At 48.9% G+C, this 17425-nt stretch overlaps 1 protein-coding gene across 1 annotated transcript in view; it reads right to left on the bottom strand.

Moving 5' to 3' along the window:
* Positions 1-16622, bottom strand: part of CCDC69 (coiled-coil domain containing 69) — a 35572-nt gene extending 18950 nt beyond the window's left edge. The window contains exon 1 of the mRNA XM_075900577.1: positions 16442-16622. Coding sequence (XP_075756692.1) covers positions 16442-16489 — 48 coding nt within the window. The 5' untranslated portion in view covers positions 16490-16622. The remainder of the gene's footprint in view (positions 1-16441) is intronic.
* Positions 16623-17425: the final 803 nt, after the last annotated feature.

Genomic DNA, 17425 nt, shown 5'->3' on the forward strand with positions numbered 1-17425 from the left:
CTGACGTTAATCCACCTCCCTGCAGCAGCTGGGTCGACAGGCGAATTCTTCCACTGGCCTGGTGCTACCTACACTAGGGGCCAAGTCACTTTAACTGTGTCACTGAGGGGAGGTGGATTTTTCACACCTTGCTACGATGAAGTAGGGTCAACCTAACTCTGTAGCAAAGACCTAGTGTCCAGGAACATGAAAGAATCCAGCTGGTGTCACTCACAGTTTCTCCCCACTGACTGTGCCTCTCTCAGTCGGCTTCCTGAAAATTCACATGCACTGCCCCACAGGTGACACACACGCACACACACTGCCCAACATGTAACTCACAAACACCGTCCAACATGTAATACTGAGCCACAGGTAACACAGGCTCACTGCCCAACATGTAACACACAACCACTGTCCCACAGGTAACAATACTTACTGCCTACAGTGTAACACACACATACTACCTAACACGTAACCAACACCCACTGCCCAATGTGCAACTCACACCCTTCGCCAACCACGCAGAACTGGGCCGCTGAGCCTGGCTGAGTGGAGGGTAGCGTGCGGGCACGGGGGAGGGAAGGTCACTTACTGCCTATGCCCAAGGGGACTGAAAGAGGTGCAAGACCCGGGGGTGAGGCTCTATCCACATTCAGGAAATTCGCCCCCACGTAGCTACCCTGATGGAGTTCCAGTAGCAGGCACTTCCTTATACGTACACACGATCTTAGAGTCACTTGGACTGCTTTCCTGGAGTCAGCTCGGTATGTGGCCCTGTCTCTAAGGGTACGTCTACACAGCAGCATTATTTCAGAATAACGTCCGTGCGCATTCGGAATAACAGAGTGTACGTCTACACAGCAAGCCCGTTATTTCAAAATAAATTTGAAATAACGGGCTTCTTACTCCGACTTCTGTAAACTTCATTGTAGGAGGGATAAGGGAAGTCGGGGGAAGAGTGCTCTATTCTGAAATAAGTGCGGTGTAGGCGTGCCCAATTTTGAAATAAACTATTGTGTTTCGAGTTGCAGAGCTAATTTTGAGTTTAGCTCTGCTGTGTAGACGTGCCCCAACTGAGCACAGTCCAGCCATTTGGGTTCTGTTCCCGACTGACCCCAAATTTGCTGTGCGTCGAGCATTTCTATTGTTTTATGTCCCAGTAACTTCAGACTAACTCCAATTATAGCAAAGGCAAAAACAATGTATGTCAGAAAGGCGATAGGTGAGCAATCTGTCGTGCAAATCACCCAGCCTGGTTTTTAAAGCTGTGAATGAAGTAAAACCTCAGTGAATTGTACAGTAAAACTCCAATAGTCCGGCATCCAATAGTCCGGCACTCCTGATAGTCCGGCATCAAAATGGCAAGAGCCCAGTGAGTGAGCTTTGGCAAAAAATGAGTCACAAGGTAACAGCGGCAGCAGCTAAACTGAGCAAAAAGGGTAAAAAAGGCTTAAAAAAACTAAAACATTACAGTATGTACAAATGTAGCCAGACACAAAACCCCATCTTGTTTTTCCACGAACCCCATCTTGTTCCCCCCCCCCCCAGAGAGCAAGAGAAAGGCAGTCAGCCTTTGATGCCCTGGGAACACAGGTTTGCTGCCTGTCCCTGACTCTACCATAAACAGAAACCAGACAGTAAATGGGCTAGCTGACGACCCGGGGCCTCCCGTCGCCCTGATGGCTAGTACCAGTAATTGACACGCCTGCACTGTCCCAGAGAGGAATCTTCGCCCATCACATACCAGAGGTGCCCATTGTCTGCATTTTCCCAGGTGTGAATTATGCTTTGCACCCTTCGTGGGAAACTTGGCATTCAAAGCCATTTTTCCTAATTGGCCACTTGAGCCCAGGAAGAAGCCTACATGACCCAAGGGGTATAAAAGAGGTTCAGCAGCCCACCCTATTTGAGCTCCAATCATCTATACCTGCTGGCAGGTATTGATTGTCTCCCGAGGTCTGTGGGACGCCCAACCTCGCCCTACTTCTTCCCGAGGGATTGAGAGAAAGACGCTGGCCACGCCAAGTCTGGAACGCAGGGGTGAGAATATATACCTGCTATGTGTCTATTTTGCATGCATTTAATAAGAGCTCAGAGAACCAAAGGGTTTCATGGTACCTGTAAGTGACTTATTAGTGTAATTTCTGTCCTGTCCTTTGTAGTGTCTGTGTTATCTGTAACACAGTAGTAGCATCTAACAACTAAGTTTACCCTGTAACAATAAATAGTAACTATTTAAGCTTTAACCTGACTCCTTCAGTTGCTGTAACAGAACCAAGCACAATTTAAAAGAACTTCAGCCAGTCATAAGGGACTCACTGCCCTGACCCTCGGCTGACAGAATTGGCGTAGTCGGCAGGATTGTGCTATTGGTTCACATACAGCAACATGAAGCCTGTCATGATAGACATGGATTTTAGTGGTATAAAGAAAGGGTTTGCCCAGAAAGGTTGGGGCAACCCAAAATGGGATAGAGAAATGTTAGAAAAGGATTGGGGAAATCCTAAGGAGTTGTGGGTACAGTTCTGTAAGTATAGAACTGCCTGCAAGCTAAAGAATGGGACAAAGCCTGAGTCTGTGGAAAGGAGCCACTTTCCATTTAGCAAGGAAAACAGGATCAGGCCCAGACAAGCAGGCAGAAATGGAAAACAGGATCAGGCCCAAACAAGCAGGCAGGTAACAGATAAGATTGAAAGCCTTGTGATAGAACTAAGAAAAAGGCAGTAAGTACTGGGAATCTAAACCCTTAAAACATACAAGAGTAATATCTGAAACAAGGCCAGTTTTTATTTTAGAGATAAGAAAGTGTTTTAAGAAAAACACAGAGAATTTAAACTCTGCAGAGAATGGAGAGAATTGAGCAGTTGTGCAAATGCTAAAATGGTGTAGATAGAAAATTGTGGTTTCTTTACAGTCATTCTGAAGGAAAAATGGGCCCTTTTTCCAAAGGAATGTCTGTAAATAACCCAGGCAAATTTGACTCAAATCTGAACATTTGATTAGAGAGAGACTGTCAAAAGAACTCTAAAGGGAGGGGGTTCTATTGGAACTGAACTACCCCATTGAATAAAAAGGGAATGTAATTGTTGTACAGCTATGTAAAAATAGTGTAAGAAAGGTTCAGAGAGAATGTATGTGTATCTGTGTGTAGATATATATATGTATAGTGTAAATAATATGAAGTTTTAAGGTCCAGTAATCTTGTTTGTTTGTAGGTTTAAAACAAATTGGTTTGGTTTACTTTTAGTCCAAGCTGTTAAATGAAGGTACAGAAAAACTGCAAACTAAAATGCTGTGAAAGCTCCAGGAGCCACACCAGGTTGTGATTTCCTTTGTGGTGCAAATGCCCTAGCTGGCAGCACAAAGAAGCTTTGCAGGTAATAGCTAAGTTTGATTAGCAAACTACCTGAGACCAGAAAGTTCAAATTGTAGCCCTCCAGAAAGAAAGAAAAATGAGGTATTGGTATTGCTATTTTAGTCCCAATAGCAGGTTGGGTATACTAGAAAAGTTTAAATGTAAGCAGTCTTTTAAGAAGGCAGAGAGAAGACTGAGACAATTGGCATTTGTAAAGATGTTACCCCTTTTGAACACAATCTTGCAAAGGTTCGGGCATAGCCCTTGGTCTGATCAAGTGTTAATTGCTGTCCATACAATTTCAGACCTACAAGACAAATTGGCTAACTGCTTGTGTATATGTAAACCCTCAACTTCAAAGGAGAGGGAAACAGCTGCAGCTTTTGTCTTCTGTGGAAAACCTGTAAAGAGGTGTTCTTCAAAAATGTAAAAGCCTTTGCTGCAAAAGTGGAGAGGTAGAAATGCATGTCCCTCAGTACCCAGACGAGCTAGATTCCCTTAAGGATGGGTGCTGAGAGTTAAAGAAACTCTCAGATTTATTTTTTTTTCTTCCCTCAGGAATATGTTTAAGAAAAGGACCAGGAGGTATAAGGCTTAGTAAACAAGCTCACCCTCCTTACCAAATTAATAGTAGACAAACATGTGTCATTGTAAAAAGTCATTTAGCAGGAATTAGAATGGACCATAAGAAGGGGAAGGCAAAAAGTCTGGAGCCCTATAGGCAAAGTTGAAGGAATAAGGAAAGTAGAGCAGACATTGGAAAGTTACTAGGAATGAGAAACATTTTTGAAAGAACAAAGCAAGTGATTTGAGGGAATGTGAAGATAAAGGTGGACTCCATGGGAGTGTGGAAGGAACTAAGTGGTGGTTGTAATATGTGAAGGGAAATCTTGTTTTAAAAATGACACCTTGTTTCTTTGCAGCCTCTTCCTTAAGCACTGTGCAAATCATGTAGGCAAAGAAACAATCAAATGTAAACATTTTGTCTATGGACCCCTTTGTTAAATCTGCAAAGGAAAATTAAGGATTCTACTAAAACTTAATTGGCTAACTGCATAAGGAATGAGCTCTATATATTGTAACTCTATTTTGTGGGTTCCAAATGAACTAGTTTTATTTTGTTTTGGATAATGTCCTCTTGCTTAAAATTGCGAACAGACAAGGCACAAATTGGTTAGTGCTTCTGTTGGGCATTCAACTTTTTAGGACACTTAACTTTCTAGAAACCAAATTATTAGTTTAGAAACTCAAGCTTTGAAACTTAACTGTCTCTTTCAAGGCTGAGTTTATAACACTTTTGGCTTGCTTTTAAATTCAACATTATATGTAAATACAGGCTGCCTGGTTATTTCAAAGGAAAGTGGACAGGGAAGGCTGTTGCTGTTTCAGCAGACACATCCACTGCACCCCTGACCACAAACATAGAAGGAACAGCTCAGCTCGCAGAGCTGGCAGCAATCAATTAGCTTGTGAGGCAGGGGCCAGTACCATCTACACACAGAAAGTGATGAGCTGGTGCGGCAGGCACATGCCAGGGGGTGGCCTATCACCCACAAACAAGCCAGAGATCTGGTACAAGCTTGTACCCTATGTGCTGAACTCAGGAAACATATAACAGAAAGGCAATGATTTGCCAGGCTAAGAGATGGAAAAATACTATGGGCAACCTGGCAAGTAGATTATATTGATCCACCGCCCACCAGTAAGCAAGGGTGGGAGTATGTTTTAACTGGAGTAGAAATTGTTTCAAGAATTGGTTTTGCTTACCCAACCCGATGGACAACAGGGTTGTTTACAGTCATGGGACTAAACCACTTAATAGCCCTGGTCCCAACACCCCAGTTTGGGAACACAAACCCATGTACTGCACTCCTATAAGGGAAAAGGAGTCTGGACAACTGCAGATGCTGGGCTAACACCAATAACCATTACTGAGGCTTGGATTTTGTATCCAAGACCGGCAAACCTTATGTTTTATTACAGGAAACTGAGGCAATAGCCCTAAACAGTGCTCCAGTGGGATGGATCCCTCCCAATGCTGGTGTGGATCCGGGAAAACCACCCTGAACTTTTTGTATATATATATATATATATACCGCTTGCTGTTGTGCTTGCAACCACTGTTGTTAGTTACAGACTATTGAAATAAGACATGGTACTCCAACTCGCCATGGTCTTCTTCCTCATCCCAACTGCTACTGCTGTACCAGAACACCTTACTTGACTCCTCTACTGGACTGGGAATCGAGTTTGTCCCTCTCAGCTGGTGAAACAAAGTGACATCTTCCGATGGGAACCGGTATGGTTCGATGACAGCGACTACCGCAATCCTCTAAATAACTCTGGGGGGAGGTCAAAGGGGAGGCAAGGGAAGTGGCAACAAACGGTATGGGATAAGACATGCTGTAACTAAAAATGTAAAGCCTCATGGCTAGATTGTCTAGCCCAACACCTAGGACTTTCGTTAACTCCCTTCCTTCACTCTATTGTAAATACTATATTAACCATTTTACTTGTTGTAATTGCTTGCTGCATGCTTCTATGTATTGTTAGGCATTTTGTGTACACTGCTACCTCCTCTGCACAAATCTGGTATATGGCATTGGGAAGCGATCCTAATCAATCCCTTGATCCAAATTATCTGATCAGACCCTGCTGATAGGGCGATTTTAGCTTCCTCCAAGGAGGGCAAAGGGTGCTGGCATCACCGCCATCTTGCGTTCTGGGACATAGTGAGGCGTGTCAAGGGGGTGGAATGTAGCCAGACACAAAACCCCATCTTGTTTTTCCACGAACCCCATCTTGTTCCCCCCCCCCCCAGAGAGCAAGAGAAAGGCAGTCAGCCTTTGATGCCCTGGGAACACAGGTTTGCTGCCTGTCCCTGACTCTACCATAAACAGAAACCAGACAGTAAATGGGCTAGCTGACGACCCGGGGCCTCCCGTCGCCCTGATGGCTAGTACCAGTAATTGACACGCCTGCACTGTCCCAGAGAGGAATCTTCGCCCATCACATACCAGAGGTGCCCATTGTCTGCATTTTCCCAGGTGTGAATTATGCTTTGCACCCTTCGTGGGAAACTTGGCATTCAAAGCCATTTTTCCTAATTGGCCACTTGAGCCCAGGAAGAAGCCTACATGACCCAAGGGGTATAAAAGAGGTTCAGCAGCCCACCCTATTTGAGCTCCAATCATCTATACCTGCTGGCAGGTATTGATTGTCTCCCGAGGTCTGTGGGACGCCCAACCTCGCCCTACTTCTTCCCGAGGGATTGAGAGAAAGACGCTGGCCACGCCAAGTCTGGAACGCAGGGGTGAGAATATATACCTGCTATGTGTCTATTTTGCATGCATTTAATAAGAGCTCAGAGAACCAAAGGGTTTCATGGTACCTGTAAGTGACTTATTAGTGTAATTTCTGTCCTGTCCTTTGTAGTGTCTGTGTTATCTGTAACACAGTAGTAGCATCTAACAACTAAGTTTACCCTGTAACAATAAATAGTAACTATTTAAGCTTTAACCTGACTCCTTCAGTTGCTGTAACAGAACCAAGCACAATTTAAAAGAACTTCAGCCAGTCATAAGGGACTCACTGCCCTGACCCTCGGCTGACAACAATAAAAAGGGTTAAGAACACTTTATATGCAGTATATAATGTATACAGTATATATATATATAACCAGCTTATAGTACCTCCTGATAGTCCAGCATTCCTGATAATCCAGCACCACCTAGGTCCCATAGGTTCCGGATTATCAGAAGTCTACTGTATATCACAAACAATCAGCCACCCACTCGGTGCATTAAAATTAGGGCTGCCAGGTGGTTTCAACAAAAATACCGGACACACTTGACATTACATCACAATCTACTTACATCTTATTTAGAAAATACCGGACATCTCTATTTTCTCATTTCTATTTTCTCAGTTTGTTTCCTGAACAGAAAGCTCAAAAACTGGACTGTCCGATTCAAAACCAGACACCTGGCAACCGTCATTAAAATTCCGTGGCTAATCTACACCTCTTGCAAGGTGGAGATGCATATCTGGAAATGAAAGATTCCCAAGAAAGCAGAATGTGCAAAAACAGAAATGAAATATTCCCGACCTGCTACTGTAGGCAGGAAAAAGTTCCCAGAACAGAGCAGGTGCAGACATGTGATATGCATTCAGATGCAGATCCATGAACTGAATGGCCTTCTGTGGTTGGAGGGGAACTCTAAAAGAGCTTATATCATACATTTCCAGGCCAGAAAAACCCTGGTGATCATCCAGTCTGACTTCATAAAACTGGTCAGAGAATGTCACTCAGTGATCCTGACATTCCATGCTAGGCTGCCTTCCATGGTACATGGGTGGGGTGTGGGGATCTCTGCTTCCAATCCTTTTCTGAATCCTTTGTTTTGACCGTGTGCCCTGCCCCCCTGTCCCTGTGTTTTCATTCTTGGTCCCCGGTGATTGTTTGATTCACTGGGATATGTGACCCACTCCCATTGTGCAAGCGGGCCTGTCTTTGCCCTAATGAGCTCTGCTCTGGAAAGGAAAGAAACTGCGGAGAACTGAACACAAACTGTCTGCCTGCCTCTCCTCACAGACAAGGGGGTCCTACACCCTGAAAGGTGCAGCACACAGAAAACAGGCCAACAGTCAGTTATAGAATCAGAGAGCTGGAAGAGACCTTAGAAGGCCAGCAAATCCAGCCACACAGGTAAACACCTCCGGGATGATCCATGCCAACCTCATCCCATGCAGACAGACGCCAGTTACTGAATGGTAACCGATAGCTACTCAGGACCCAAGCCTGGGCAAGACACGAGAAGTCACTCTTCTGCTCTACTCTGTGCTGATTAGGCCTCAATTGGAGGAGTGCGTCCAGTTCTGGGTACCACATTTCAAGAAAGATGTGGAGAAACTGGAGAAGTTCCAGAGAAGAGCAACAAGAATGATTAAAGGCCTAGAGAGCACGACCTATGAAGGAAGGCTGAAGAATTGGGCTTGTTTAGTTTGGAAAGGAGAAGACTGAGAAGGGAGATGATAACGGTTTTCAGGTATCTAAAAGGGTTTCATAAGGAGGAGGGAGAAAAATTGTTCTCCTTGGCCTCTGAGGACAGGACAAGAAGCAACGGGCTTAAACTGCAGCAAGGGAGGTTTAGGCTGGACATTAGGAAAAACTTCCTAGATGTCAGGATGGTCAGACACTGGAATAAGTTGCCCAGGGAGGTTGTGGAATCTCCATCTCTGGAGATATTTAAGAGCAGGTTAGATAAATGTCTATCAGGGATGGTAGATAGTACTGGGTCCTGCCATGAGGGCAGGGGACTGGACTCGATGACCTCTCAAGGTCCCTTCCAGTTCTAGTATTCTATGATTCTATGAAAACGGGTCCTTTAACTGACCCAGAACTTCCACTTGTGCTAGGAACCAGAAAGCCAGGAAAACAAAGCCCTGAAAATAATCGGCATTGTACTAACAGTGACTCTATACCACAATGAGAGGGAGGAGACACGAGTTTAAGAGTCAGAGATCTGGAAATGTGTCAAGCGTGCTGACAGTCCTCTACATTTTAAGAGGCCTCTCCTGCTCCATATTACCCTGGCTAGGAGGATTTTGGTCCTGGCCTCTCTGCGTTTACACGCTGGAAGCACATGGCTCATTCGCATGGGCCAGCAGGCTCCATGCCACCAAAACATACAGAATGCAAGGAGGAGCCAAGTTTAATCTGAAGCAGCAGCACGAAACTAATAAAGCCTGTCCCAAGCCCAAGCTGGTGCCTGCATCCTCCCAGAATATCCCTAGAAGGTCTTTGCAAGGACCGTTTTTATGACACAGCAACCACCATGCGAAGAGAGAGGAGGCAAGGAAAATCGTCTGCTGCCTGCTGCCCTGTCTCTCTTGGAGGGGTGTATTAGGAAGATGTAGGCTGGAAAGAGACTGAAAACTTATGGGGGGGTGCCTATTACTGCAAACAGACCTTAAGGGGGGGTGCCTGAGGGACCTCCCTGAATTCTGAACGTGGGTTGGAATGCTCTGGACCTCCAAGCCACCGCACGTGCAAGAGAGAGACTGAGAGGGGTCCAGACACTTTGAACCGTTGCAGGGGCCGGCTGCTACTTTCCAACCTCTCAAGTGTGACAGGCCCATTTAGAGAGTGGTATAAAGGCAGTGGGGTTTTGTGCCTGATTTCCCAGGAAAAGATCAAGGCCGTGCAAGCTCTTACTACATCCCAGAGTCCCCACGGGTTGGAAGAGAGTGGCGGACAAGGAGACAGCAGAAAGCCTGAAATATACTGCAGAGTCCACCTCTTCTCCGAGCAGTAAATTATCCAGAAAGGACTGATCCTCTTAGGCACAGGGGCTGCTTTTTACAGCGGGATCAGACGCTTCTACCACGTCGGGAACAACAGATCACCTAACGTTTGGGAGGTCCCTATTTTTGGGAGGCAAATCGTCCCACCGGCTGCTTCGTCCGGGCTGTGTGCTGTAAAAGCCGGGCTCTTCCCAGGGGCCTGTCTCTCCCAGTGCAGATTCGTGAAGCTGCATGAAAGCTTGGCTGATTCAATCCCACACTTGAAAGCACGCAGAGGCCAACACACGGGAACCTGGACCCGGGCCAGAGCACTTCCAGGTTCCCCTGGCACACAGCACAGCACCCCCTTCTGGCTGGGCCTGGAGCTGCCAAGAGAGTAATCTGGGGCAGGAACAAATGATGGGCAAGCCTCACATCGGGCCCCTGACTCCCATCTGGCCCCTAACTCCCATCCAACTTCCCTGATCACAGCTGGGAGCCAGATGTGCGACACGCAGTTCCCAGCCCACCCTCCAAAGGAGCAGTCAGGGGAGCGATGCTCTCACAGCCACTGCCCAGGGGGAAGTGCGCAGCAGGGGTCAGATCGGAAACCTCACCGAGGAAGGGCCCTTCTCCGCCTCGCCGCCTGCCCTGTGCGGCTCGCACCTTCCCTGGAACACTGAAATGGCGTCCGCTTGGGCTGGGGCAGCACAGTGCGGAGTGGGGGTCCCAGGGGAGGGCTGGACGGGGTGGCACAGACAGGATGGGATCCGATCAGCTCCCTCTGATCCTCCGGGGAAAGGATTTCATCACAAACTTGAAAGCACGCAGAGGCCACCCCGCAGGCTCAGCTCCCAGGACCACCCCACTCCCCCCAAAATGCTTGGTGGGTTAGCGCTAAACTCCCCTCAATCCCAGCTGCCTGCTTCCCCGCTAGAGAGACGGCTCCCAGGGGCCCACTTTGGCCCTCGGGCAGCAGCAGCCTGCTGCCTGAGGGAGACGGAGAGGTCCGGCTCTGCAGAGGCCTGGTGGAAGGGGCATTCGCATGAGCTCCTAGTGCCCTCCCGAGTTTGGGAGAGCTACCTCACTGCCTCAGCACTGGTCGGGCCAACAGGGACCCGACCCCGGCCTAGAAGCCGGAGGGGGCCTGCAGAGGCTGCGGGGTGTGTGGCAAACAGGGCCGCTTCCTCACAGGGAACAGCTGCTCCCTGGCACCACGCCTGCCAGCTGCTGCTCCCCTTCCTAGCAGGATAACGGGCTGTAGTCGGGGATTCATGGATTGAGTCTCTCAGACCCCCCCTATACTCTGCGAGCCCGGGGACAGTGTAGGACCGGTCTGCGAGCCCGGGGACGGTGTAGGACCGGTTAGCTAGAGCAGGCAGTGAAAGGCAGGGCCTAAAGGCCTTTCCTCAGGCAAGCCTAATGCTGAGACAGATGTCCTATTGCCAGCTGGATTCCCCTCCTTGGCTGGTCTGACTGATTCCTTTCCGCTCTGTGCTTCTCATGCCCCCACCTCTCGGTCGGACCCCTCTCTCATCAGCGAGGCTGCACACAGCTCGCAGGGGTCTGTTCTCCCCACTACACCCTGGAGATGAGCAACGTCCATGGAACTTAACGGGGGTTGTTTGGCGCCGACGGTGCCTTTGACAGTCCCAGGGCGCACCCCAGGAGGTGAGGGGACAATCTCAGAGCAAGCTGCACTATGGGGCCGTTTGCTGGAAGCTCCTGCCTCGGTCTGTGTGTCCAAAAACAAACCACTTACGCTGTTCACGCCCGGCAAGGGGAGAATAGGGCCTGAAGCTGACAACGGGAAGGAAAGTATGAGCATTCCACATGTGCTAACAATCGCTCTCTGTTTCCGTGACAGTCTCTCTAGGAGTATCCCAGAGAGACCGTTAACCGCTTCACAGGTGCCAGAATGAGCATGTGTCCCTGGCTGCAGTTTCTGGGGGAAGGATGGTCCAAATAAACAGAACAGCCGGATGCCAGCAATGTGGGACGGTTGTTGCAAGAGCTCACTGCTTTGGCAGTGGAAAGGGGCCTTAAAGTGGGTGAATTATTTTGCAGAGCTGGGTCCAAATCCTTTCCCCTAGTTTTTGGATGCAGAGCAAGGGCAGAAGAAAATCAAACCACTTTTCCCCACCCTCTAGAGCAGGGTTGGGCAAGATGCAGCCCGGGGGCCGTATCTGGCCCACCTAGCACTTTGGTCTGGCCCACGGACTGCATCTCGCTGCTCTCTATTTATATTCTGCTGCCTGTGCCCATGAATTTCCAGATGTCTCAGGCAGGAGGATCTTATTTAAATGGCTAATAGCTCCCAACTGCGGTGCTACCCCAGCAGGGGCCGGTAGCCGTGAGCCCTTTGTTGTGTTTTTAATTCAAAGCCTCTGGACCCAGACAATTCTGGAGGGAGGCTAGACCCCAACCCTGCCCTTCTACACAAGGCCCCGCCCCTTCTGGGGGTGGAGCTGGGCCGTGACCACATACCAACATTTATTAAGTAGCCCCTCTGTAAAAATTATTCCCCACTCCTGCTCTAGAGGTAACTGCAAAACATCTAAAGTTTGGAAACTTGATTCTTAGAGGTCAGTTCAACGTCACTGAGAAGGAAGTTCAAATCGCAGCCAAGCATCAAAGCACAACGTGGCTGATAATTAAGCATGTTTGGAATGTACCTGAAGAGCACGGTGTCTTTGCAGAGATACCTTGGCCCGTGTGCACTGATCAGTGTGTATCTGCTATATCCTCTGGATGTACTACACAACTCCTAAGGAACTGAAGGGGCACCGGACAGCTTTTGACTGAATGACTCTTGCAGCCTGGCAATTAGCTGTTTGTGTGTGTGTAACCCACACACCTGCTGGGGGTGGTGCACTGTCCCATGGAGTGGCACCGAGACCCCTTACAGAGAGAAAGAAGGAGTTTGCTCCAAACAGCTTAGTTGAGAGCTAGTTTGCTTTTAGCTCAAGCGGTACAGGCTCATGCACTAAGCTCCAGAGTCCCAGGTTTGGTTCCATCTTTTGCCATTACACGTGTTGCCCTGTGAAGTCAATGGATCTGAGTGTGGTTAGAGATATGTCCCCATTAGCAATCAATGAGCCCTATCTTAGTGCAAGATTTTTTCTAACATTGCATTTGTAAATGCCTACTGCAAAAGTATTGTTGCAGAATGAAATCATCAGAACACAGGAAATGTGTGATGCTTCTCCTCTTAAAGTCACCAGGAACTTTTCTTTGTGACTAATACTGACATCAATGGAAGGAAGGTTAGGCCAACAGCTTCAAGGAGAGCAGGAGCGTTGATCGAGGCACGGTGCACTTACGCACCATTGCCTATTCCTGGCTTTTAACATACTATCACGTGTGCAATTTCACCAACACGTGCAACTAAGCGTTGTAGCGGAGTTAACCCTCTTGCTAGTAACACAATTTCTGACCCTTTCTGATTTTAAGACAGTAGAACCTTAGCGTTATGAACTTGTCAGGAACAGAGGATGTTCGGAACTCTGAAATATTCCTAACGCCACACAAAACGCTGTGATGGTTCTTTCAAAAACCGTTAAAACGGAACCTTAGAATCATAGAGCTGGAAGAGACCTCAGGAGGTTATCAAGTCCAGCTCCCTGCCCAAGGCAGGACCAATTCCAAGTAAATCAACCCAGCCAGGGCTTTGTCAAGCCAAGACTTAAAAACCTTGACTGTAACCGTGCTGGAACTGTACTATGCATAAGAAAATGCTGCTTTTCAGCATCTTCCTTTAAATGAAACAAGCACAGAAGCTGTTTCCTTATCTTGCCAAATCTTTTTAAAGCATTTCCTGGTTTTTTTTTAGTAATTTACATTTAACCCGGTACTGCACTGCATTTGCTTTTTTTCGTCTCTGTGGCTGCCTGACTGTGTGCTTCCGATTGTGATTGATTGGTCAGTTTGTAGCTCTGGGGTTTGTAACTCTGAGGTTCTATTGGAAGTGTGTACATGCACAGAGGTAGCATTTAATTGTAACGTGTGTAATCCACTGTTGAAAGATCCGGGCTTGGGCCCGGCGTCATTCCAACAAGGCCTCTTAGCACCGCTTATGACTGGGGGTCAGAGGAAAAGCCGGTTACGTCCTGCAACTTCAAGCAGCTGAATTACAGAGCTGATCACACATTTCAGTGGTCTTATGACTACAAGATCCCCTGGTGGGTTCTTGCACATGGCCCCTGCACAACCTCTTGCTTATCTTTTTGCTCTTCTAGGAGCCAGAAATAGCTGCACAGAGGCCTGCCAATGCCCTTCCCCCCTGCACTCAGAAGATGTCATACACCCACTTGATGTGAACACATGATCCCTGGTTAATACCCTAGACTGGGAAGGTGATGACTCCCCAAGGTCATTTCCAACATGGGTCCTGGTGAAAAGAATCCTTTCTATTCCCTGTTCTAGCAAGCAGGTTTAATAACCCCATGCAATGATGAAAGAATCTCAGCAGTTTACATATCCACATAAGAACCACTGGCATCCAAAGGACTTTTCGTAGAACCCTAGAACTAGAAGAGACCTCACGAGGTCATCGAGTCCAGGCAGGATCAAGCATCATCTAGATCAGTGTTTCTCAACCTTTTTTTTATAAAGCACCCCCTTTTAAAAAAAATATAAGTACCCCACTACATACAGTTTTCAGACACATTATTTTTTTTCTACCATTGCAACACATTTGTTTAAACAGTTTAATTGTAGCCGGGCAGGCGATGACATTTTGCGGTGTAAAAGGTACAAAAATAATAAAGCGCTGTACAACTTCAAACAAAAATTCAGTTGTCTCCAAATTTCAGTTGTGTTGACGTATCCCCCAGACTTCTCTCGAGTACCCCTAAGGGTACTCGCACCATCGGTTGAGAAATGCTGATCTCGATCATGCCGGATAGATGTCTCTCTCTTTTGCCAGCCTGAGAAGTTGCTAAACGTGAACGGAATGAGGCTCGTGGTTTATTCTTCTTCAACCCTAGCACTGAAAATTCCTCTTCTACGTGTCTCTGAATTTTCCTCACCTTCAGCCCCTTTTACACTCCCCCTTGCAGGCTCTCTAATCTATTCTGGTGTCAGAGACTTTAAACCAGAAGGGCCAACTACTCCTTAAAACAAGCCATAGCATTCCACCCAGTGCCTTACGCAGCAAGCCCATAAACTCTAAAAGGCAACCAAGCCTGATGTAATGATGTTGGTCAGAAAGGCCTATATCCCTTCTGTGCCCTAACTTAGCTCATGGTATTTACTGGACACATCAGAATCAAAGGGAGGTAACTCCAGATAACTTCATCTCATGACTAGTCTCAATTCCTGGAGCCCCTTGAATGCTGCATTTCTCACCCAGGGAACGCCCTGAGCTACAAAAATATTCACGGGCATTTCTCTGCAACTCCCCTGCGAGTTCTCTTGGACTGCACATGTGTCTCTTTGTATCTGTTTTCTGAGTAGCTGTACAAGTTGGGGGTTTTCTGTCTCAAAAGTCCCTGGAAGGCTCAGAACTACTCCCTGGTGCAAACAGTAATGTTTGCAAAGCTTTGTGCAGCCATCTTGCAACCTCAATGATTTCCCTCCACCTTTTAAAATCCTCCCTACAGGGTGCCCAGCCTGGCTCAGGTGACCAATCACAGGCCCTGAGTAACAAATAGCGAATAACTGTAAGCACAAGGGGAACCAATCCGTTCACACGCAACTCAGAAACTGGCACAGCAATTATTTGCTTGCAGTCAAATAATGGACACACTGGTCAGATGGGTCTGCTTGCAGCTCATCCCGGAACTGGAGAAAGGCTAAACCCACAGAATAAATAGCTCAGGGAGAGAACTTGGCTGGTAAACAGTCAGCACCCTGAGAATAACAGCGATTGCACTTCCTGCTCAGCAGTGCAGGTAGCAAAGGCGGAATCTAAGTGTCAATGCTTCAGGGTGAGGTGTGCAGACCCTACACCGCTTTGGTGCTGCTCCACATTGTAGATCTCAGACCCCTTCTCCCTGTAGCACAGTTCCTTTCCTCAGCCAAAAGCATCTTTCTTGCTGCTCCCCCCAGGAACCAGTGATGAGCTAGTGGCTTGGACAGAACTTAAATTGAGCCCAGACTGGGCCAGATGTTGCTGCGTGGGGGGAATTCACCCTTTCTCCGGGCACAGCTGCTAACTCTCTCCTGTCAGGGAGGTGTTGCTATCGGAGCCTGTTTGTTCTGCCTTGGGGATTCACCCGCATGCTGGGCATAGCTTGCCCGGGAGAGCTCAGGATACCACCCGAACAGTTCTGCGAGTCTCGGAGATGCCACATGACAAAAGTGGTTTCTAAAGATGCAGACACGCACACGGCTTCCCCTCTGAGGCTCTCTGGCTGCAGGACTGTGGAAGGAACCCCCAGACCTCCCCCTCCTTACATACCCACATTAGCTCCTACACCCTCTCCAAGACACACAGACCTAGGCAAAGAACCCCTGGACCCACCCCCTAGCTACAGTCCACAGCTCCGGTGTTCAGGAACAAGGTGTCTCGGCTTCCAGGCACTGACTCTCCCTAGAAGCCCGCCAGCCCCTCTCCCCCTGCTCGTGGTTTTGGGGAAGGGGCTTTGTCTAAAGTGGGGGGCGCCATCCAGCTCCCCCCCGCGCCAGGGAGACTAACCGGGACTCATGGGGGGGGGGCGATGGTCCATGGGGCGCTCTATGCAGCCCTGCAGCTCCCCTCGCCCCCCGGGCTCGCGGGTAGGGGGTCCCAGAAAGGGCAGGATGGGGGGTGCCCCCTTTCCCCGGGCGCTGTGCAAGGGGAACCCGCCCCGCTCCCGGGCGCACGCTCGCGGTTACCTTGCTCCGGGCCGGGCAGCGGCCGCTCGTGCTGCAGGTGCAGCCCATGGCCGGGCGGGGCTGCAGGCAGCGGGACCCCCCAGCGCTCAGTGCCCGGCGCTGCACGGCCGCGGCGAGCTAAGAGCGCCCCTGCCCGCCGCGTGCACTTCAGCGGGGACCGCCGCGCGCCGTAAATACCCGAGCGGCAGCCCCCCTGCAAAACCGCGCTGGCCCGGCGCAGCCTGGCGGCAGACCGAGCGCCTGCTGGAGAGCACGTGTGGGCAGGGCCGGGGGGAGCGGCCAGCCCGCCCCGGGGAAAGGGACATTTCTCAGCGGGGGAAACAGCCTGCAACCCGTGTGCCTTCTAATCCTTCCCCTCCGTGTGCGGAATATTTTTTTTCTCTGTGCACCCAGGCATGTGCGGTGGTGCACCACCTGGAGAAGCAAAACACCCACTCTGCGGATCAGCCTTGGAATCGCTCCTGAGCAGCCGCACAAGCACTCGGCTGACAGGGAACACCCGCTGGGAGCCCAAAGTACAGCTAGTCCCCCTGGTGTAGCGCTGGGCAGCTCCAGGATCTCAGTTCCTCTGTCTAAAGGCTTCGTGAGCTCCCCCACTTTCCCTTCTCAAACCCAGGGCTCCTGCCTTCTGTCTCTGCGCTGGGGGAGAAAGGAAGGGTTACTAGGTTTTAAGGCCAGAGGTTGGCCCAATCTATCCTCTTCCAGCCAGACCAGACAAAACCTTCCCAGTGATCCCAGCATCATGGGGAGGTGGGTGACCCCATGGCTTGGGGAGGCAAGACCCCTCCTAGCCCCACCCACCAGAGCCCATGCTCTCTCTCCCCCACTTTGACCTGCTGGCTCCTAGGAATTTATCTCCATAACCCTACAAGGCTTTACTGGTATGGCTATCTAGACTGGAAAACGTATTCTCATGTAGACAAGGCCTTTGGGAAGGTACCAGACTCATTTTTTCCTGGTCCTGGTGTGACTGGAGAGAGCCAA

Source organism: Pelodiscus sinensis, chromosome 17, assembly GCF_049634645.1.
Source record: "Pelodiscus sinensis isolate JC-2024 chromosome 17, ASM4963464v1, whole genome shotgun sequence".
Lineage (NCBI taxonomy): Eukaryota > Metazoa > Chordata > Testudines > Trionychidae > Pelodiscus > Pelodiscus sinensis.